This window comes from Gambusia affinis, linkage group LG08 (assembly GCF_019740435.1).
Source record: "Gambusia affinis linkage group LG08, SWU_Gaff_1.0, whole genome shotgun sequence".
Lineage (NCBI taxonomy): Eukaryota > Metazoa > Chordata > Actinopteri > Cyprinodontiformes > Poeciliidae > Gambusia > Gambusia affinis.
This window is the reverse complement of record NC_057875.1, coordinates 13,345,747-13,368,154: the sequence shown is the minus strand read 5'-3', so window position 1 is coordinate 13,368,154 and position 22,408 is coordinate 13,345,747. Positions and strand designations below refer to the sequence as shown.

At 39.4% G+C, this 22,408-nt stretch overlaps 1 protein-coding gene across 1 annotated transcript in view; it reads right to left on the bottom strand.

Moving 5' to 3' along the window:
• Positions 1-22,408, bottom strand: part of itpr2 (inositol 1,4,5-trisphosphate receptor, type 2) — a 63,392-nt gene that overhangs the window by 27,445 nt on the left and 13,539 nt on the right. Inside the window, exons 12-37 of the mRNA XM_044123960.1 lie at positions 21,345-21,444; positions 21,096-21,256; positions 20,871-21,012; positions 20,595-20,753; positions 19,288-19,460; positions 18,986-19,105; positions 18,564-18,746; positions 17,636-17,887; positions 17,417-17,564; positions 16,572-16,719; positions 15,870-16,057; positions 15,641-15,764; positions 15,508-15,565; positions 15,252-15,417; positions 13,646-13,783; positions 13,169-13,255; positions 12,959-13,084; positions 12,735-12,857; positions 12,448-12,648; positions 10,721-10,972; positions 10,477-10,602; positions 9,862-9,984; positions 9,465-9,585; positions 8,305-8,486; positions 7,937-8,079; positions 7,141-7,249 (exon numbers count right to left, since the gene is read on the bottom strand). Of these exons, the coding sequence (XP_043979895.1) occupies positions 7,141-7,249; positions 7,937-8,079; positions 8,305-8,486; positions 9,465-9,585; positions 9,862-9,984; positions 10,477-10,602; positions 10,721-10,972; positions 12,448-12,648; positions 12,735-12,857; positions 12,959-13,084; positions 13,169-13,255; positions 13,646-13,783; positions 15,252-15,417; positions 15,508-15,565; positions 15,641-15,764; positions 15,870-16,057; positions 16,572-16,719; positions 17,417-17,564; positions 17,636-17,887; positions 18,564-18,746; positions 18,986-19,105; positions 19,288-19,460; positions 20,595-20,753; positions 20,871-21,012; positions 21,096-21,256; positions 21,345-21,444 (3,853 nt within the window). The remainder of the gene's footprint in view (positions 1-7,140; positions 7,250-7,936; positions 8,080-8,304; positions 8,487-9,464; positions 9,586-9,861; positions 9,985-10,476; positions 10,603-10,720; positions 10,973-12,447; positions 12,649-12,734; positions 12,858-12,958; positions 13,085-13,168; positions 13,256-13,645; positions 13,784-15,251; positions 15,418-15,507; positions 15,566-15,640; positions 15,765-15,869; positions 16,058-16,571; positions 16,720-17,416; positions 17,565-17,635; positions 17,888-18,563; positions 18,747-18,985; positions 19,106-19,287; positions 19,461-20,594; positions 20,754-20,870; positions 21,013-21,095; positions 21,257-21,344; positions 21,445-22,408) is intronic.

Genomic DNA, 22,408 nt, shown 5'->3' with positions numbered 1-22,408 from the left:
GTGTAGCTGATGCTCTCCGTGTCAGTAAACACTCAGTCTCATCTGCAGTCAGCACAGACACTTGTCTGCCTGCACTGTCTGGCTGAGCAGCTTCACAAACATACACAGCCGCAAGAATAGTCGAGGATGAGCCATAGAGCCAGTTTCACATTTCCACACTACACAACAGACACAATTTCTAGAATCATGATCTAGTACATGATTGATTTCAAATTAAGGAATATTTGGACTTGATTTCTCTGACTGAGCCCATGCTGGCACTCAGCAGGGAAGCGAAGGTCCAACAGGAGATAGCTGATAGGAGGAGGGGGGCGATTTCTCTCTCGCTCGCCTTCCCTCTGGGCGATGCAGTCTGCTGGCTACGACCGCAGGAAGAGAGGAGAGAAAGGGGAAGACACGATAGAGAGAACAGAGGAGAGTCAGTCCAGCCTGACTCATCTGCTTGCTGCTGCACTGATGAGAAAAACTCCAGTCAAATGATGTAAGAGCCACGAGAACGAAAGATGGAGTAGGGGTAAAAGTGCCGAAAGAAGTTAGGCAGGCTGGAGGGAGGGCAAACACAGCGGAGCAAGGAAGCAGACTGTCGTGATGTTTTAAAATGTGCACTGGCACGCCACACTGCAGTTCTGCTGTCCAGGCTGGGGATGAGCTGCCGATTCCTTTCAGTCGGCATCTCAACAATCCGTTTCCCCCTCCCTCCTTCCTCTTGCAGAGCTCTGAGAGTCTTCTCTACACAGGAGAGAAGACTGAATTAAACAAGTACTTCTTTGGGTGGTCTGAAAACTCATGCAGGTACCAAAGGGCAGCACCAGTGGTACCAGAGTTACTCAGTTCAAATGAAATTACATAGTTAAGCCAGGGGGAAAAAAATCCTCCAAGCAGGTTAAGGAATTTAGAAAAGGACCAGGGAGAATGTGTTTTTTTTTTGTGATAGGTTCAGTCAGAAGAGATATCTCTGTGTTTGTCTTGGGATTAAACAAACTTACAGACTTTTTTTAAAACAAACTGTAGGAGTCCAACTTTTGCAGCATCAGTAAACACCATTCCACACTTTCTGTAAGATAAACTTTCCAACTGTGAACCACCGATGGTAAATGCTATGGATGTACTATATATCAGCATTAACATCGGCCTATCAATACTGCTGAGATAAATAAAACTAGTCTGAAAACTACTGATGTTTATTTCCATCTTGTTGCCTTTTTGGTATGTGTATCAGGAGCAGGAAGGGAGGCGCTTGACGTTGTGGTACAATGGCGCAGTGTAGGATTGTGGAGTGTTTACAGCAGAAAAACAACATCAGTCATGTGGTTATTTTTTTCATTGTGTCAAAAAAGCAGGGAAGTGCATCTAATATCGGTAAATGTCAGTTATCCGCAATAATACTATCGGATATCAATGTGGGCCCAAATTTTTGTTTTGGTGCATTCACTATGAGCAGATCAAGGATAATAAAGGTCTCCTTAAGAATAATACAGAATGAAACATATAAGGAGGATACTAACCAGTGACTAAACTGTTTAAAGATCAATGAAGCAACAGCATTTTTTCTAACTGGTTGACCTATGACCTTCTTACTGTGCTGTAATGACTCAGTGTAGAGGAATAATAGTTTAAACTCTGTCTACCTGATATGTTAATTCGTTAAACACAGCACAATTAAGATAGCTTTTTTTAATTTTACGGACACCATCATTGAGCTCAGCATGCATGTGCATATGGCCAAAAAGGACAAATTGAATGTGTATCTGATAAAATCCTGCAAGAGAAACAAACATCACGAGCTGCAGTTTTACAACTTTTTAAAGCTGCCGTCCCTCGGCACATGAAATGATTTTACCCAACAAACAAGCACATCAGCAAAACAAATTAAGCCCACATGTGAAAGCAATTGGTGATTCAGGAAAATGCAGTACCAGCAGCACAAACAAGTATTTAGTACAAGGTTAACCACTGAGCATCTGTTAAATTGTTTTTCTTTAACAATATTAGATTCTGACTTTATCAGGAGAAAAAATTCTGAAGATAGTTTGGTTTAAAAGCAGGGTTTGACTGTTTGTTGTTTCAATTAACGCTAAGCATTTAGACAAAGTAAAGAGTTTTGTTTGCCTATGATACCTTGGATGAATGAGTGTTTTTTGTGGCTCAGTGGGTCAATGGCTGGATGACCTGACCTGGTGGGTCAAAGAGTGGAGAAGTGGTGGAATGGGTTGGTGGGTCGATCCGTACATAGGATGGAGAGTAGCTGGGCTCAATAGGCAGACGAATGGGTGGGTGAGGCTTTGGATGGGAAAGTCAATAGGTATTTGTGGGTTGACGGCAGGTGGATGAAAAATGAAGGGGTGGGTCATTGGGTGGACAGACTAGTGGATATATGGATAGATTGGTTGAAGTTTTAATTGGTGGTTTGATAGTCAAGTGGATGGATAAGTGAAGAGGACGACCTCTGAATGGTTGGGCAATGGGGGGATGAGTTGGTGGGTGAATGATTGAACAAACGGTTGAATGGGTTGGTTAATGGTTGGATGGATGGACTAGTTAGTCAACGGACGAGGGGATTGTGGGTAGATTTTTATTTGCAAAGACAAAACTTTTTCTTTTGTCCACTTCTTTCAGTTTTTTTTAAGAAAACATGGAGTGATTGCATTATCACGGCCCAGTTCAACAAATCGTCTGGAAAAAATAGCAGACAAAGTCCAAAGCAAATTATTCTGACAGCTCTGAACTAAAGTTCTTGCTAAAAGTTAACTTATGTTTTCTGGATTTCATTAAGTCTTGCACAGTGTAGGTGTTGGTTTGAATTTTTTTTAATTATTATTATTATTGAATAATTTCACAAGCATATCATCTTGTGATGTGATGAGGCCTAACAAAGATCTTCCAGATCAGCATCCACAGAGAGCTGGAAGACTCAAAGGTGTTTGTGTTCCCAAGTTTACAAGCTGCATTAGCAGAACCGAGGCACAGAAACAACCAGTAAGAACATGAACTAAACCTGCATGTCATCCATCATGTTGTCAGTCATGTGCCTCTTTGAGCACAACTGGCCTAACTTACATGCAATCAGATTCAAATAACAGACCATGAACTGAGTCCAAACACTGTTCACAGTCACAATTAATCTCATTCATAGAGTCCCTAAGATGCATAATGTTCTCATCTGAAATACCAAGACCATAACAGGCTAACAAAATGGAACAAAACATCTTTCTTCCTGGTGTTCAAAGACATTTAATAAAAAAAACAAACAAGAATTAAACTGGCAGGCATGTGTCAAAGTAGTTCTTATAATTTAGTTAATGTGAAGTATATTTGATTTTACCCATTAAACAGAAAGAAGGTAGATTAAAAGGACAAGAGCAGATGTTGCACGTTGTATTTACATCTTATTACTTAGTTATTAATTCTTCATAGTGGGCAAACTTCACACTTATTTTTAGCCAATTTAAACAGTTAACACTCATTGTGAAAGAGTTTCAGGAGCTTAAGCAGACTCTGTGCTCTGTGACCATTTCCACATTCAATATGTAGACTTCTTTTGCAAAGTCACGTTCAGGCCAGACAACCAACATGTGCTAATCCCTCATCACCATGGAGACCAAGGTATAAACCTCGCCTAACAGACACCTGACTAATAGATTGAGGGAAATGAAGACAGAAAGGAGGAGAGATCACCTCTTCGGATCAAACAGAGGCTGTAAATCTTGCCATTAACAGCAAATGGATTTTTAAACAACTTTTGAGTACTTTCTGGTTCAACAGCACAACAGCTCCATATTTAGCCAAGACGTGTCCCAGTTTAAACTGTTTTGATTTTAATTCACCACGCTGCGTCAGCCTAAATACATGTGAAGGTTGACCTGTATAGCAGTCACATTTACTACACCTGTCTGGCCTACTGCGTCTAGAAAAATAAGCTACAGCACACAGGGACTCCCATCCCTGCTTGTTATACGACAGCCAAAAGGGGGAAAACTCTGCAGGATGAGTTCACACCGAGACAACCAGCACTGCAGGGATCGCATGTGCTTGAGCAAGGCTTTAGCTTTACATGCATGCATGTAATGCACTTAGCATCAAGACAGAGGTAATCTGTAAATCTGCTTTGCCTTTGGGTGAGTTGGTGTGAAACCTGGCAAGCACAGAGGTGGGACAGATGCACACACAAAGAGACAGACAGTGTGAGAATGACAGGAGGAGAGTGTGAGATAGGAGGGACAAGAAATCCTGAGAGAGTGATCTATATTACATAAGCAGCTTTTTTGGTCTACTGTAAACAAGAAAATGTGTACTGTACACAAGACAACACGTGGCACAGCTGTACGTAAAACTGGACACATGAAGCACAAATTTAGTGAAATTAAGTTGGTTTACATTAATGTAAAAAAGAAATTCGCAATTGAAGCTGTAAAATTTCAACTTTTTTGACACCTTTTCAGATTAAGTCATCCTATGTCCGCTGCAGAAAGCTGCTAAGCTAATGCTTTGCAAAGTTTCTTGGATCTGAAATGAGCCAGTTTAGTGCAATTGGTACCAACGTACGAGGCTGGTGCTGGTATCAAGAAATTCCAAAGTTTTAGGAAGAAACTTTGGCATCACATGTGATGCCAAAGGTTTTATACAATCTTCCCCCACCTGGTTTTGCATAAAACCAGTTTGTTAGGAAATATTTCTTATTAAGGTAAGGAGTTACAGGATTCATGTTAAGCTTCTGGCTGCAGGCTAGCAACCAGAACAAACACATCAACAAATAATTGCTCTATTGAGAACAGAACAGTAAGTAGGAATAATATACTGCACAATGAGCTCTTCAAATTGAACACTAATTATTTTTTGTGGGTATCGTTCAAAATATTATTGTTAGACCACTTCAGTAATACACACTCATATGTAGAGTACATCCTTTAATGAATGTAGTCTAACAAATATTAACGTAAATAAGATTTTTCCCATTTATATAAAAAAAAAAATGGTATTGCAGTAAACTAAACAAAGTATAATAATGTATTCTACATGCAACCGGTTAATGTGTTTGAGTGAAAATGTTAGAAGAGCCTAGATTTGGTGCATTTAATGAAAAAAATTAACAAATGTTTGAAATGTGCATTAACAATCACAGCCGATAAAGAGAAGAAAAAAAACTTTCCAATTCACTAATCTGGCCAAATGACTGACGCAAATCTAAAGCATAGTGTAATCCTTTAAAGAAACCTGAATAAAGACTATTTTATTTAACTCAATGTTGTGTAATTTCTTGGGTCCAGCATCAGTGCACATTATCAAACATCCTTTTAAACATATTCTTTGAAATAAAATCCCCTGCACCCTGGATATCTTCAGGGCAAGTTGGAGCACAAACATTTACACAGGACCCCTTATCTGACGCCTCAGCCACGATCTGGGCAACCGCAGGTCAGGGTGTGGGTGGGACGAGACAGCAGTGAGATAGAGAAAATAAGCTGGACGCGAGGACAGAATGCGACTAACTGAGACTAAGCATCAAACGAGGAGGAGGGGGGAGAGAGAGAGCAAACAGAGGAGCGAGAGAGTGCGCAGAGAGGGAGAACGTGAGGCTCCACGTGATTCTGGCTCAGCCACTGCAGGATGTTACGTAACCGCACCCCCTGCCCTGTCTTCTCATGGACTGAGCAGGCTCTCTCCAATCCCTCACCCGGCAGACGCTGCCCGCTTTCTCCCCCCTCCTCCCTCTCACATGGCTCCTCACATGGCTCTTCTCCTTTCTCTCTCTCTCTTGCTTCTCCACCCACTCATTGTACCCCAGGGGAGCCACCAGCCTCAGCTGCCTAAGCTGTCACTCCGTCTCTCTGCTTCTGTTTTTTTTTTTTTGTTTTGTTTGTCTGCCACTCCCTCTCTCATTATTTCTATCAGTCGCCGTCCTCTCCCTCCTTCTCAACCTCTCGTGCTGTGAAGCAGCAGCTCCACACTCAGGGCTGAAGGGAAACGACAAAGAGAGGCTACAAACGCACTCATGAACACCTACACAAAGTGACATTTCACAGATTGTTACTGCACCATCTGGAGTCTAGGATGAACAGCGCTGCTTTTAAAAAGTGACTTCCTTTTCCACCTTGAATCCTTCTGGTCTTTTTTCTTCTCTCTTTTTTTTTTACACAACTGCTAAGCCTGCTTGGGGAGGGGAAACTTCAACAAGAGCACAAACCTGGGAAGGAAAACCAATACTGGCAGGAATGCATTCTTTTGACAGCTAATTCAATAATCCCAGTTTTTAAGACAATAATCTGACTTGCAAATTAAAAACTCCAGTGTCTCTCAGGGTTCTCACAGAGTGTTAATGACCTCAGTTCCTGCTTCTCAAACCTAAATGAGCAGCTTTCAATTCATATTTATGAAAGTTCATTAAAGTTTACTATTAATTTACTGCAGATATCCTTACAGTCTTTAGTTTTGGGTACAAAACCTTCAAGTAAGGAGAGACAGATGCATGGATGTACAAATAGATGGATGAAGGAACAGATGGATGCACAGATAAAATGAAGACCTTACGGACAGACAGATGAACGGACATACAGACAGAGAGACTGATGGATAAATAGATAGATATTCATAGCTGCACTTTCATATATAAGCAGATGTGAAAATTACTTGAATTCTACACTTTTCCAAAATGCAGAAACCCCAGTTTTTACATGAGCCTTCAACAGTAACCAGAGTGCACAGAAGCATGCCCATGCACTTCTTTAAACCCTGTTTACTAACTCTTGCCGCTCCCTCGTCAGGCCGACGGGAGGTCCAGCAGGACACGGGGTCCTGTCCTCCCTCCTCTCGCTGCAATATTGATTTGTTTGTGCACTGCTTGCCCCCCGCCTTGTCCTCCTCCCATCGCTTCCCTCTTTTCCTCCTTCTCCTTCTCAGTGTGAGCGTGTCCTCAAGTGCTTCCCTGGCTTATGTAACGCGGGCAAACCCGCAGCATACTGATGAGGAGAATCAAGGTTCCGGGCCGAAACAACCGGGGAGAAAGAGAGGACTCCGTTGCACTACTGACGATGTGAAGACATGCGTACCGCAAAATTTTAAGTACTTAACGTAATTAATGCATTTTGAAAGGATGGGAGAACAAAGTGCAAAAAAAGACCAAGAAACAGCAGGTGAAGTACTTACAGATTCCTGAAAACTTTCCTTCTTCTCCATCATCTCTCTGATGGTCTCCAGGATCTTTATACATAGCTTTTCCTCTTGTTCCATAAGCTTCTTGGTGTGTTTGATTAGTCTGGCAAAGAGAGATCAGGGAAATGTTGTTTTGTTTATAATTGATTCCGACAAGTGCAGCAAAAATCTCATAAGAAAAACCAATTCCTGATCACCACAGATGACATGTTTTAAAGAGCAGCAGAAGAGTAGAATTTGTGATCGTTTTATAGAATGTTAAGAGAATCCTAATGTAACAATGCAAAAACAATTTGTGTATTTACATTTTCACTTTTAAAAAAATAGAAATTCATCTTATTTTTTATTCGTTAAATTGGAATTTTGTGCAACAACTTAGCACAAAGTAGGGTTTAATAGTGTAACAGAAGGGAAAGACAAGGTTTTTAATATTTCCTACAGATAAAAAAAAAATTGAAAGGTGACACTTCCAACAACATTACATCATCAACAAGCATTAATGCTGTTAGATTTCCATCACAGACCAAATGTCTATTGTTTCCAACATATACTGTGCATATCACACATTACTGATGGGTATCAGAGTAAAAGAGGATCAATACAAATCCACGTCACACTTTTCAGACTTTCACTTGGATCTTCATATTTATTCACCCCATTAAGTAAAATCCCACCTTTGTAAGCAATTGAACCAGTCTTTCAAAGCAGTTTGTGTATTTATTTATTTTTCCAGCAAGGTAAGGTGAATAATTTTGTACAGTTTTATTCATTATTTTGGACTGCTACTTACTTGGACATAAAGGCTCCACTCTCACAGCGTAACCGAGCAGCCTCTGGAAACAGCAGCTCTGGACTTTGCAGAACATCCACCAGAACAGAAAATTCTGCTTGAACCCTCGGACAGAACTGATCCTCCAAATACGACACAACCCCCTTAAAAAAGAGGCAGAGGCATAGAAAGATGCAGCTGGTCAGTGCCGGTGAACATGTCCGAAGTCTTCATGACGTTATTTGAACTCCACTTTGTACAATTTAAACATCTAATCAACTAGGAATGCAATCTTAAAACTTGATGAATATGTTAGAAAATTTAAAACTGAGGGCTAAAGCTTAGCAACTCCAATGTGTCAGACTTCTAGTCCAAATAAGCCACCAAACCTGTAGTTTCTCAATGATGTTCTTGTAGTCGGGGCTACCCAGAGGCTCTTTGCGAGGTCGTGAACGTGCCGAGGTCCTCCAGTCTTTTGCTGCTCGCTGCACCGCATTGGTGTGGACATTAAGAGACAGAGTGTTGACCTGACTGTCCAGATCGACTGGGATGGGTATGGAGCGGGCTTTAGCTGAGGACAGAACAAATCAGAGATAAACACGATGAAGATAAAGAGACACACATGGTAATTTTTCATCTGAGGTCTACGCACAAACCATGGGCAAGAATGTGACGTTAATTGGGGCCATTTTATGATACGTATGAATGTTTTGTTTTCAGAGCTGAATGATTGTGCAACACATGATAAAAACGAGGTGCTCAGGTTTAAATTCGCTGTGAATTTTCTCCAGCCGCACAGAGTCAACAAGTTAGACCCAACAAACACATATGAACCATGTAGACTGCCCATCATGCCATGAGAGACCTGCTGTTGTTTCCAGAAGCAGAACTAAACAAAGAGATGCAGCACTTAGTTTCTATGCTTCTCGATGATGGAACGAACTCACTGAAAGCCTAAGTTATGCAGAAAACTTAGGCTTTCAGTAAATCGTGTCTTTTGTTTACACCACTCGATTGATGATGCTGACGAATCAACAGTTATGTGATCACTGACGAGTGATGGACTGAAAATTGGGATTAAATTTTAAAATTAAACTTTTAATCTAAATCTGCACTTTAACACTGGTTTATGCTTTTCCAATGGTTTTATGAGACATACTGAGGTCTCTTTTTAAGAAAAACTTAAAAGGTTTGTCATTTTCTATTTGTCTTTCCTTTAATGTCTTCTAAAGATCCTGTAAAGTTGAAAAATGGTCTTCTGGTAAACACTGGCAGAAAACTGACAGAAATATTAATATGCACGTTCTGTGTAATAAATACAATAAATGATAAAATCTTTGCATTTCCTTGTGTATGAATAGCGATATATAAATAAATTTGCCCTGTCTTTTACAAGCAGATTCAAATATATTTAAATAACCCTAAATATCGCTAAAGTTTGATTATGCCACCAGGAATTGGTTTGCTAAGGCTCTCGCTCTTGCCTGCCACCCAACTTGCATGGCACTTGAGTTCAACATTTGTCAACATTTTCTCCATCAAGACTCACCGACATCAGCCAGTGTCTTGATACAGGTCTCAATGTTGCTCTTCTGAGCTGAATTGATCCCCTTAAGGTTGTAGATTCTGAAAGCTGACTGGAGCAGCTTGATGAAAGTCGACTGGTTATTCTGTAAAAAACAAAAGAACACAAGATGCTATTCTTTTTACGAAGGACAAAAGTGCAGACAAATCTGTCTAAAAGAATATCAGGAACACACCAACAGTGAAACTGACAGGACAACTCTGTACAGACTGTACGAAACAACTGCAGTAAGTGCTCTAAATTTAAAACATCTGCTAGGAAAATCCCAGGTGAATGTGCAGTGACAAAAGAAGCCTGTGGCTGAAATACTGCTACCATGGAGAAGCAAAAAGCTGCCACATGTTTGACATGAACAGAGTACCTGCAGCATGGAGTAGTTCACAGAGAACGGTGACTCAAAGAAACTCCTGATGATGGCCATCACTGTCTCTGTCACATACTTGTCCAGGGGATCTGGGCGGTTCCGTTCTGTAGTGTTGCACATCTTTAACACACAAGCAAAAAGATATGAACCAGTCTGAGCGTCACCTTCCAGACATGTTTCACTTCTCGGACAGTCCAATGCAGAAGCATTCTTATCATTTGATCTTGAATATAATTTTGCAAAGGAAGAAAAAGAATTGTGGTAAACTGCAAGCAGAACCTCTAATGACTTTTTCTCATCGATGGTTTCCATCTTGCCACAGTGCAATAATGGCAAAGGTTTGAAGCACAACTCATAGTTGTCCTGTCTTTTCTATTTTCATGTGCAAAAAATAAAAACCATCTATTACTTTACTTCTGCTTCACAATTATGCACTAAAATCACATAAAATCCCGAAAAGCATAAACGTTTATGGTTGTAATGCTAAAAAATAAAAAAGTTTATAGAATAGGCACTGCATGTCAGCAGAAGAAACATTGATGAATGTTGAAATGTTTACTGCCTCATTAGAAAAAAAAAATAAGTGTGACCTTTCTGTGTGAGTTTTCTTACAGTGGCCATGTCGACCAGGAAGTTTTCAAATAGCCTCCAGATATGAGAAGACGTGTAGATCTCCTTCATTTCCACTTCAGTGTCCACATAGCAGTGATTCACAAAATTCACATATGAAGTTTTAACCTTTGGAGGACACAGAATTAATACATTTCCAGATATATATATAAAAAAATAAACAGAGACCAAAATGTGTCAAAGATTAATCTACAAAAAAAATAAAATCACAATAATGAACCTTTACCTCTGGCACACAGTTCACATCAGTGACCACTTTAACAATGTCATCCAGTGGCAACAGCGAGTTGCACTTCAGCTCAGTGTAGACATTCTTGCCCTCAGTGCAGGCGGCCAGAAGGTCTACGAGCGTGTTGTGGTACGCCAGGGATCCGTTCTCATCTGCCCGCTCCTGCTCAGAGGCCATCATCTGCAGCAGCACCGAGAACGACGAGCGGTCGTTGTAGAAGACCAGCACATCCTCACCTGCATTCACCAACTGGTTGGACAAACAGGAAAACAGCAAGAAGCAGACACAGAGTTTTACATTTCATATTTACAAATGTTCCAACTCTAGGTCTATCTAAATCAGTTCAAATCTGTTTGAAAAGCTTAAAGTTTACAATGAATGATGTAGTGCTGAAGCTATCAATATCTGGCCTGGGTGAAATACTGGATGGACAAACTGGTGCTCCAACTATGAAGAGCTCAACGATTTCTTTTGAAAAACTGGCGTCAACATATTTCAGCCTGAGCCTTCCTTCCTCCTTTAACCTGCACTAACATGCATACAGGACCAACAGATATATGGAAAATTGCATTTTCGACACTTTTCAAACATCTGTAAGCCATCTGGAATCAGAAACAGTTATTTCACGATGTTTGTGGATTTCAGCTCTGATTTCAGTACTACCCTCCCTGAACACCAAATCAAAACCAATGCTGGCCGTGGGATTACCCTCACTCACCTCCAGATGGCAGACAGGTCAACCACAACCAGCCAGGATCCATTCCTAATTCTCCTCCACATCATTATTGGTATCTAAGCCCCCTCCACTGCTCATTACACACTCACAACTGTATACCAGCATTTTCAGAAAATTATATTATAAAGTTTGCTGTTACTGTAGTGGGACTGATTTTCCAAAAAGATGAGACTGTCTACAGAAACAAAGTGTCACTAAACAATCTCTTACTAACTGCTACAAAAATTAAAGTCACCTGCACTTCCTGAGGATCCTCAAAAAAAGAAAAAGAAAAAAACGAAAAAAAACGAGTGATTAGCTGCTGCTGGTGTCCTTTTTCAGAGCATTTTAACAAACTGAATCACTATTTGGTAAGCTTAGACTGTGGAGGGTAAAAACCCTCCACAAAAAACCCTGGATGTTCTCTCCCCTCCATCGCTAACAGACATGCTCTCTCTAGAGCCAACAACAACTTAAAGGATTATTCCCACCCGTCTTACCATCTGTTTGAACTCTTACCCTCTGGCAGATATTTCAGATCTATAACTTCACAGTTCAATAACAGTTTGTTTCTCACTGCAGTAAGGCTTTATATGTGATAGCGCCATTATGTCGTTATGATGTAATGTGACTGTAAATATCTGCTACCTCATTCATGTCATATGGAAGAAAATTTTGACCTTTCTGTGTGCGTGTTTGTGTCTGTGTGTGTGCATGATGTAGCTTTTACTGATAGATTCTCATAGGAAAAGTACTCTTAATTCTATTAATTCTATTCTATTTCCGTGTCCATATTTGTATCTCCACAGATTTCTTGTGGCGAAAACAAGAACATTTTCATGCTTTGTATTTCCAGACTTAACTCCCTTTTGCATGCTTAATCTGAAAATATCTTGACCAAGTTTAACACCTTTTAAGAAGGAGTGGGACCATCACAACATTCTGCATGCAGAAATACTGGGTCCAAATCACCTTGCGAGCATGTGACATGCCACATTTAAATTCCTACCTCAGTCATGACTTTGTCCTGACATTTCTTCATGTACTTCCCGTCACATTTCACGATCGTTTGCAAAAACCTGAGGTACTGAACGTGACGTCCGTGGGTCTCGATGCAGTGGACGAAATGGTGGACCACGCGGTCGCTGATCTCATTGCACAGCTGATTGTTGTTCATGAAGATGTGACGCATCGTCTCGGCTTCCAGCAGCTAGCAAAAAGCAGGCATAACGGTTTCAAGAAGAAATTATTTCAAACTGTTTATACTTGGTAAATCAAAAAGTGAAGTGAACAAACCCCAGGAGTGAGGAAGAGGTTCAGGTGTTTGTGTAGCAGAACTTGATTTTCCAGATTTCCTTTGCAGAAGTTTTGCAAAAAGCTATGAGCCAGCTTCATGATCTCATTCATCTTCTCATCATTCTGAAAGAAGCCAAACAAATAAAGTTACAGACATTTGGGGGATCAAACAGAATCACCAACAATAACTGCGTGTTGATGGAGATGTTAATGTTGGTCCTCACCTTTTCGTAGGGGATCTGCAGCAGCTCCAGCACCACAGTGTGGGCTCCCATGTTCTTCAGCAGCCTCTGCAGCTGCAAACGGCTCTTTTTACTCACACAACACATCCGACTGAAGCGCTCCAGGATCTAATGATGGGAGACAGAAATCTTTTCCAGAAAAATACCAAAAACTGGGCAGTCAGAACGGCAAAATGAAGACATGAAACTCACAGATTTCAGTACTTCATAGTTGTTTTCTTGGTTACTGTCCATCTGAGGTTTGTTTTCCCCATCTTGCACCGGACTCAGAACAGCATCCTGGGGGAGGAAGGTGGACACTGTGAGCTTGATAATTTTCCAACTAAGCCAAAATGAATACGGACTATATAGCCACATGCTATCTGTAGCTAACTGATAGAACATAATATAAAAAATAACAAAAATAAGACTGTAAAAAGACTTCAAAACTTAGCATATTGTGAGTGCTTTCTAAATATTTGTAATTAATTTTTGGTAACAATGTAAGTATGATTCTGTCTCAATCTTTGAATTATTTGATAAAGAATATTATTCATCATTTTAAAAGCTATAACAGTTTTTTTCCCAATTAAATTAAATCATAATTTGAAAACTGTCATTTGCATTAAATGTGGTGATTTTTGGACAGCAGGTAAGCAGCTACATGTTGGGCTCTTCACTCTGCCTCACCCCCAGCTCGTCATTACTGTAGATTCCACTTTTCTCCACCCACAGCTCCGACTTCTCCACAGTCAGACGCAGCTTGTCCAGGTCTTCCTTGATCTGTGTATAGCTGAGTACATCCTGCTCTGAAACAAGGAGCTGAACCTGGAATTACAGGAAAAAAAGGAAAATCAGAGACAAAATGTTTTTATGCATCCCTATTGAAGTGCCCCCATGGCTGAAACAAAACCAGTTTTTATTTGAGTTGAGAAGAAGTCCCTTCACAAATCCAACAATTAAACATGTATATGTTGGCATAAAAGCCATGATTGGACAGAACAATGAAAAAAACAGGTGGGGGGATTATAAGGATCAGGTGCAGCTTGCAAAAGCCATGCAGGTGTTTTATCTGTGTTTCATTGATGAGTGGAATTTTATAAACATGCATAATTATATTTTTAGAGCATTGAACAATTGCTCCGTCTTCTCTGGTCTTGGTATCATTGTTTTCCACCAATGTCACATCAGGATCACAGCAGAATCCTTAAAGTCTGTGCAGAACAACTCTGTGATATTTTATAGAACCGATTAACCCGTCTTTTATTCAGCAGAAGGTTCCCAAGCTCTGTAGAGAATCTATAATTGTACCCATAGCAAAAAAAAAAGCCTAATCTCCAACAGGGCCTAATTATTTTGAGCTGATGACTTTGCCCTCTATTGCTATGAAAAGCTTCGAGTACGTGGCCAGCTTGACCAATTGCAGTTTTCTTACCAGGCTCACGGAGGAGCAGAGGGCACAACGGTCACTGTTTAATTATCTGCTCAAGCATCTTGAGGGCACAATAACCCAGGCAAGACTTTTGATAGTGGATTTTACGTTTATTGTTACTATAATTCAACCCCACAGTTTGGTGACGGTGTCCTATCTAGGAAACAGTCACCTCAGGCGTTTATTTTCTCCTCTTTTTGTATATTTTAAACGCAAACGCCTTTCAAAACAACCTCATCCTCAAGTATGTAGAGGACACTTTTATTGTCAGTGTTCTGCAAGATGGAAACCTGTTGACGATTACTTGGTGAAGCTGTGTGATAAACATTACCTGAAGTTAAATAACTAAGACTTGGTCAGAGAAGACAGAAAAACTCCCCAACTAGCTGTAATCAATGGATCTCTAGAGATGACTGTGTCCAGCTACAGGTACCTGGGAACTACTGCAGACACTTCTCTCTAGTTTAACCAATAAACTGCAGCAGTTTACAAGAAGAGCAAAAAAATACCCCAGATTTTAAAGATCCTTTGTTGAGTCTGTTTAAACCTTCAGTTTTACAGTTTTCTTTGGCAACTTGTTCTTGAAAAATAAGAACTGTCTGTTCAATCTAGTTAAAAACGTCAAGAAAAATAAGTGGCATTCAACAGCACACCTTGTTTGACACATTTTGTCCATTGTTGCAACAGTTTTATTCCCTGTTGATTATTATTAAGTGAGGAAATTGTGTTGACATGTGTGGATTATGCCTCAACTGTTTTTGACTGATGCTGTGCACCAAATTCAGTAGGAAACTGAAGAATTCCCAACATAATAGTATAAGTTGGGAATGTCACACTCTGAGAAATTGTGCTTTTATTATGTACCTGTTTAAAGGCCTGCAGCATCTCCGCTCTCTGACTGAAGTGTTTGAAGATGAGCTGCAGCGATCCAGAGACCAGAGGAGGATAATCTTGCATGATGAGATGAATGAGAACCCTCAAAAATGTGCGGCCACCTTCATCATCAAGCTCTAACACGCTTAATTCAGAGCTACAGAACACAAAAGTAGACTTGTATGAATGTTGGACAGCGTATGGAAAAAGAATTGACAAAACAATGTCAGGATGTAGCTTCACCAACCTTCCTACAAACATGCTCTCTGCTTTTGCTGCAATCTCATCCATGTCAGGCTCAGAAGCTAACAGATGATAAAATATGTTAACATCCAATATTATGAAACTTTAGGATGTGAACAATAAGAGACAAATCTCACATGTAATTGGAGGGTAGTCAGCCATTGAGGAACAGCTGTCAGGCACTGTACTTTCTCCAAACTCTTTCTTGTAGATGGACAGCAGGTAAGTGATCCTGTAGTCCAACCTCACACTTAGGATGAACTTAAATCAGCACAAAATGTGAACAAGGATTAAAAAGGCATTCAAACTGAAACAGACAAAAAAAACAACTTTGAAATGGATAAAATATTCAGCAGCAGTTCATACTTGCAAGATCTCAATGATCTTCAGCTTGGTGTCCATCACCACGACGTCCTCGTTGTCTGGGAGAAAGTGTCCTATCCCGTAGCGCAGGGATGGTGGCGTGTCAGGCAAACCGTGAAGGACGCCTCGACTCATTACCATCTGAGTCATCATTTCTCCAACGCCGTGGATTGTGCGCAAAACATTGTTTCCTAAAAGGGAGATGGTTTTTTTATTATTATTATTCTGTTTGTGTGTGGAACATCAACATTTAAATGATTACAGTTGGTGAAACAATAAAAAAAAAAGTTTGTGACAAACAAGGTAAAACGGAAAACATCCAATTCTTGACACCTTATATAGATAAACAAAAACAACTCATCAACATTATCTCAGCCTTTCAAATTTGTTATACTGTATTCTTTGGTCTCAATTCATAACTATTATTACAAAAGTCACAATAAAACATTTTAGAGATGATTTCAATCTTAATGCTTTTAGAAACTGCTCAGGTTTTGCATACCAGAGCAAATCAGAGCAGTGTTATGTCAATATTAGACATAACACTGCTCTGTTATGTCTAAACTTCTGAAATAAAACCAGACAATTAGCTTTAATCTACCCTTATTTTGTTACACATAAACCAGTGTGACCTCGCTTCAATGCACACATGTAAATATTTAAGCACAAAAATGATCCTAATAGCTGAGCTTTCAGTGCCCTGACCGGCCTCTGGAGTCTTCCCAAGCTTGCTAAGCAAGCCGAACGGTTGCTGAACAATGTCCAGGATGGCCAGCAGGGTGCGTGTGAGGCGCAGCAGCTCACTGAAGTTGTAGAAACCAAAGTACACCAAATGTCGAGCCAGATTGACCACCTAACAGAGGGGACACAATCACAATCAGGATGGTGAAAGAAAGCCATAGAAATGTTTACACTTCATGTATTCAAGAACTACATTAACATTTTCACAAAAATGGCTGAAACAATAATATACCTTTGAGGAATCAAATACGATACAATCCAACATAAATGCAAATAATTAGTTTATTATTGCAGCTGCCTGCAAGTTAAACATACAGTTGTTTTGGATTCGGGGTTTGATGGAAAAATATGTCCTATAAAAAATGTGTGTGTGTGGAAGATTTAATGAAGTGCAACCAGTGAGAAAATAAATTGTAACTGCAGTCTTCACAAGGTGTAAAACACATGGCAGCCCTGTTGGATTTTTAGAATAAGGTTGTTGAAAAAGCTTTCTTTATTGCTTGAATTTTGGGAATTTTGTCAAACTGACCCAATTTAACAAGCATGCCAGGAAATAAAATGACATACTTTTAATCTTTTTCTGCCTTTATAGGAAAGTTTAAATCCTTTTGGATATAATGTTTAATTCTACCTGTTATAATGGAGCAAGGAAGTACCTGCATTTACTTAAACTGTACTTTTTGAATAAAATGCAGTATGTATTTTGACAGGATTGATAGATTAAAACATATTTATTTTCAGTACAAATTTTAATGGTCAGCTGAATTTCACACATGACATAGTGTAACAGGTCTACAAAGTATATTTACCTCTAGCGTGAGTTCATTCTTTTCTTTGTCCCCAAATGGGTAATGCTGGTTGAACACATCTTTAAGATAATCATCAACAAATTCCATGGTGCTTTTAAATTTCTTCTTCATCTCCTCTCTTGAGTCGACTGTTGACTCATACTTGAACCTGCGCAATAAATCAAATAGGTGAGAATTCGCCTAAAAATAAGACGAGTCAGCCGACATGCAGATGCTCACTCTTTGATAGAGATCTTGGAAGGGATTTCAGTCCAGAGGCGGGCGTAGCGCACCGGAACCACGGCCTCCTGCGGTTCGCAGTCCACATGCATGTGCAACATCAGGCGACAGAAGGACGCTCTGAGGTTGTAGGGCAGGCAGTCGTCAAACATGCAGCGCAGGATCAGATCCACAGGTAGTTTGTCGTTGATCTGATTGATGGCCAAATACTGACGATCCAGACACATTTTGGCAAACAAGTTCAGCTGACACCTGCAGAGGACGAGAGAAGAGACGGGGGGAAACGTTTTAACGTACGTATTGATTTTAGTGTCAGCGCAGGATTTAGTCAGTCAAATTTAAATATATCTATATTATTAAAATTAATAGGTTTAAACTTTTGTGCCCCTAGTGTTGCTGTTGTGGAAACACCAGCATGCTAAATGTTTAATGTGGAAGCAAATCAAAGTTTGGTTTTCTTTGGGTTCAGACCATTGGTTTCAACAATAAAAATGTGTTATATTTGTTTGGTTGTATGTATAATGATACATACAACCAAACAAATATAACACATTTTTATTGTCTCTTCTGACATCAATCAGTTTCTTGTGCACACAACTGTTAGCACTCGCTGTAAACCTTTAAGATGATTATGTGAGAAAATCCCTGAAGAGCAGGAGTTTCTGGAATATTCAGACCAACCATTCTAACACAGACAACCTTTACAATCTCAACGTCACATATCGCTCATCTTCCCCATTCTGGGGGTCGATTTGAACGTCCGAACATTTCCATCACATTCTCCAAAAGACCTAAATGGATTTAGTTGTCACCAGGTGACCAACTTATTTAATAATTGGTATAACAACCAACTGAACAGCTGAAAATGTGAACGTGCCCCCTCAGGACACGCCTCACTTTTTGAGAGTCACTGAATTACACTCATTACCTGTAGTAGGTAAGGAGGTCCGCATCAATTTTATGATTGTTCTTAGCGTCCTGGGCCAGGTGGCGAATGGATTTGCCGTGAGGCTCTTTGTGGATGTCGATCCAGTAGAGCCAAACCTCCTCTTCATCCCCATCATCTGGGGACAAGGAGGAATCCATGGAGTTTTCTGAGTTTGAGATTAGCCTAGTGGAGAGTGGGGACAGAAGGAAAGCACATATAAAATGAAGCACTGGACACATGTAGCATACACAGTACTTATATAGGACTGATGCAGGAGAAAATCTTCATTTCAAAACAGACATAGCACCGCAAGAAAGTTCACACACACTGAGGAGACCGTGAGCATGTTTAAACATGTTCAAAAATGTAATATGTGAAATAAGGCAAGATAGTTAAAACAGACATCTCAGGGTTCGACTCACTTGGTCTGAATAAGGATGTCTGCGTTGATAGGATTTATCATAAATTTAATGATGAGCTCCTGCGTGACGGGGATGGCCGTCTTGTTGGATGCACAGAGATCAGACAGATAATCCAGGAACCTGACAGAGTAGATCAAACAAGAATGGATAATATTAACCAGAGTAACAGATACAGACCAACTAGATGACAAGAAGTCAAACAAGACACAGAATGTATTGTCTTGGCATGAGTAGCCAATTTTCTGAATTTTATTTTTATTGAAAATGGACCACTTGCTTTGTGAGAGGTGTTTGTGTCTCACCTCGGCTCTCGATTTCGCCTCAGCAGGCTGACAAAGGTCTCGATCTCTCTGGCTGTGATGTGTTTTTCCAAAAGCTTCCGGTTGTTGTGCAGCAGCGCCGTAATTGTGTCCTCAGCCAGGATCTCATACCCCATCTGAGACTGCATGATGGGGAACTTTGTGGCTATATATTCCTGCGAGGTGGAGAAAATTGCACATTAAGAATCAATTCTTATGTGTAGTACATCATTTTATAGGTGCAAAAAGGCAATGCAGCATGACTAAAAACCACCTTAGCCACCTTAATTTAAAAAACAGTTTGAGAAATGTGAAGGTAACAGTGGGAGGTTATTCTCATCATGATGAAAAGTTCATTAAATGGCTACTTCTGCGAATATTTGATTAATAATGTACTTCGTAAAATGTCAAGAATGACGCCAAAGACGACTGAAAAAAATTTATAGGCCACATGGATTTGAACATTTATCACATTGCAACCAAAAAATTCATTGTATTTCTCTGGGATTTTACATGATAAACCAAAACAAATTAGTAAATAAAGCATTTATGCTTTTCCATTTTACATAGTAAACAAATAAAATCTGAAAAATGTGGCAAAGATATGTATTCTGCCCCATAATCTCTATCCAATCTGACTAAGCATAAAGTTAAGGGTAAAAATTTCAGTTTAAGCAAGTAAAGCTGATAGAGTTACATGCTAAAAGACCTGCAACCGGCCAGCAAAAAAAAAAAAAAGAGTTAAAATGAATGACAGTTTTCCTTGCATCTTTGTAGAAGAATGTAGAAACTATTAGTCTTGTTTTACTACCACCTCACAATAGAGCACCACTTTGTGTTTGTCTATCACATAATAGAACACATAACGTTGCAATGTGACTGCAATGTGACACAGGAGAAAAGTTCATTATATATGTAAATACATGCACTGTTTTGGCACTATTAAAGTCAAATTTACCCCTGCCCTACTGCTCAGTACATATTGAATGTTATGTGATTGAAAATTTAAAGGAAAAATAGAAAGGAGGGTTAAATTTCTTTTACCCTTCCAGTGATAAAGTGGCTCTAAAAGCCATGAGGAATGCACTCTTCTACAGCTAGATATATCATTTCAGAACAAAAACAAATTACAGATTTAAGTTAAACTAAAACAACTAAAAAAAAAAAACTACTGCTGCATAGTGTATGCTGGATAGTAAAAAGCTTGCTCTGTCCATACTTATTTTCTACAGTAACACACTTCATTTTTCAACTACCTCATATATTTACATGAGTTCATTCTACAACCATATACAAGGCTCATTTTCTACCTGGTTCTTACGATAGTCCTGCTGGGAGTGTCGCAGCACTCTGTAACAGAGTCTAAACATGTATTTGAAGTGAGAGTAGCGCTGATCTCCCAGTTCCTCCAACCTTAGCATCGGACCGTCGCCATTATCTTTGAAAGGAGCCGTAAGAATGCCAAAAATCTGCAGGAAACATCAAGGATGAAATTTATTCTCATTTTAACATCTTGAGGCGCAGATGAAATAATTTACTGATACATTTACATACAAAATGTGTTCAATAAGCGTGTTTGTGCTGACCTGAGAGAGGATGTTCTGCTCCCTCATGAGTTTTTGCCTCTCACGGTTGGGCGTGGAGGTGACCACAGAGAGAACATCCTGCCCGTTGTTTGGCACCACGCACACAAAGAAAATCAGGTCCTCTAGAAGCGTCGTCACAAACCTGAAGGAAAAATCCAGCTTAAAAATCTAAATGAACCTACACCTCCAGTCGTAAGCCGCATCATTTAATTTCGCTGTCTGTACCTCCTCTCATTCTGAGTAATGTTGGCAAACTTAAGCTTCCTCACAGTGGACTCCAGGACGTGGTTGGCATCATTTGCAAAGTCCAAATCTCTGACCTCAGATAAAGGAACGGATACAATGGCAAATGCCTCTTTGTCCTCCTTTGTGGAACAGGTACCAATCTAGAAAAAGAAAAAAAAAAAAACACTTGTAAAGCACTCTGTATATTTGACTTGTATGTAGGTGTGTGTGTAGCAGGATTATGGAAACCTTGAGCATAACCGGACGCTCCTCCTCTGTATCTATGGCAATGTTTGTGCTTGTCACCCAGGTGTTTGTGCACAGGTGCCGAAGTCTCACATAGGAGTTTCTGGTGAAAGATTAACACAGATCAAACAGCACAATATATTAAAAACCGCACATCTGAACAAATAAACAGGGTTCTTATGCTTTGTCCTTCTGAAAACTCCAAACTGTTACAGACTCGAGCAACAAAGAAAGAAGATAGTTTGTTATATAAAGTATGAAATGTGATGCAATGGTTGGGTTGGTGGTAGAACCAGCAGAGCAGTGAAGTTTACGCCTTTAAGGAAATTAAGGTGGCTTAAAGAACAGTTTGCCTTTATTCTGTTTGTAAAAAATAAAAATAAAAACCCTAACTCCAAACAAGCTTTAAAAACACCGGTTTAAAACTATTCAAAAAGAGTCTGATTCCAAAAAAACATGAAAAATAGTCATTTTAAAACATTTTAAATGAGAATTTATCACTGGGTTCTTTCACTCAGTTAATACCCTATAAAATCCAACTTGTTTTCTTTCAGTGTTTTTTTCTTTGGTCATTTGTTCAGTTTTTCTTTATTTTAAAATAAATTTAGGATTAAGAAATAGCTTATAAAACAATGCCTATGGGGAAAAAAAAATATATGAAAAATGGTTGGAAGGTTGTGTGAAGCCACACTGATCCAACAGTTTGGACGAAAACATTCAAGCTTTGACTTATTGTTGAAGATAAAAGTTGTAAATATATTAAATACCAAAAAAAGACCATACTGTTTTTTTTTCCTCTATAATTCAAAGGATATACAAAGGAGATTTTTTTTTTAAATGTACATAATGTCCTTGTGTATTGAATAAAAACAAGAAAACTGGATATAAATATTATATCAGATTTACAACAGCAGAAGTGTCTTAAAAAAGCAGTGCAAATTATCAAACAATTTCCAGACTATTCAATATTGCACCTAAGCCTTAAAGCGAAATGGGCCAAATTTCATTTTTAAAGTAGTTAGAAATAAAAACAGGAAGTTGGATTCAATCAGTTATGACAAACTCGG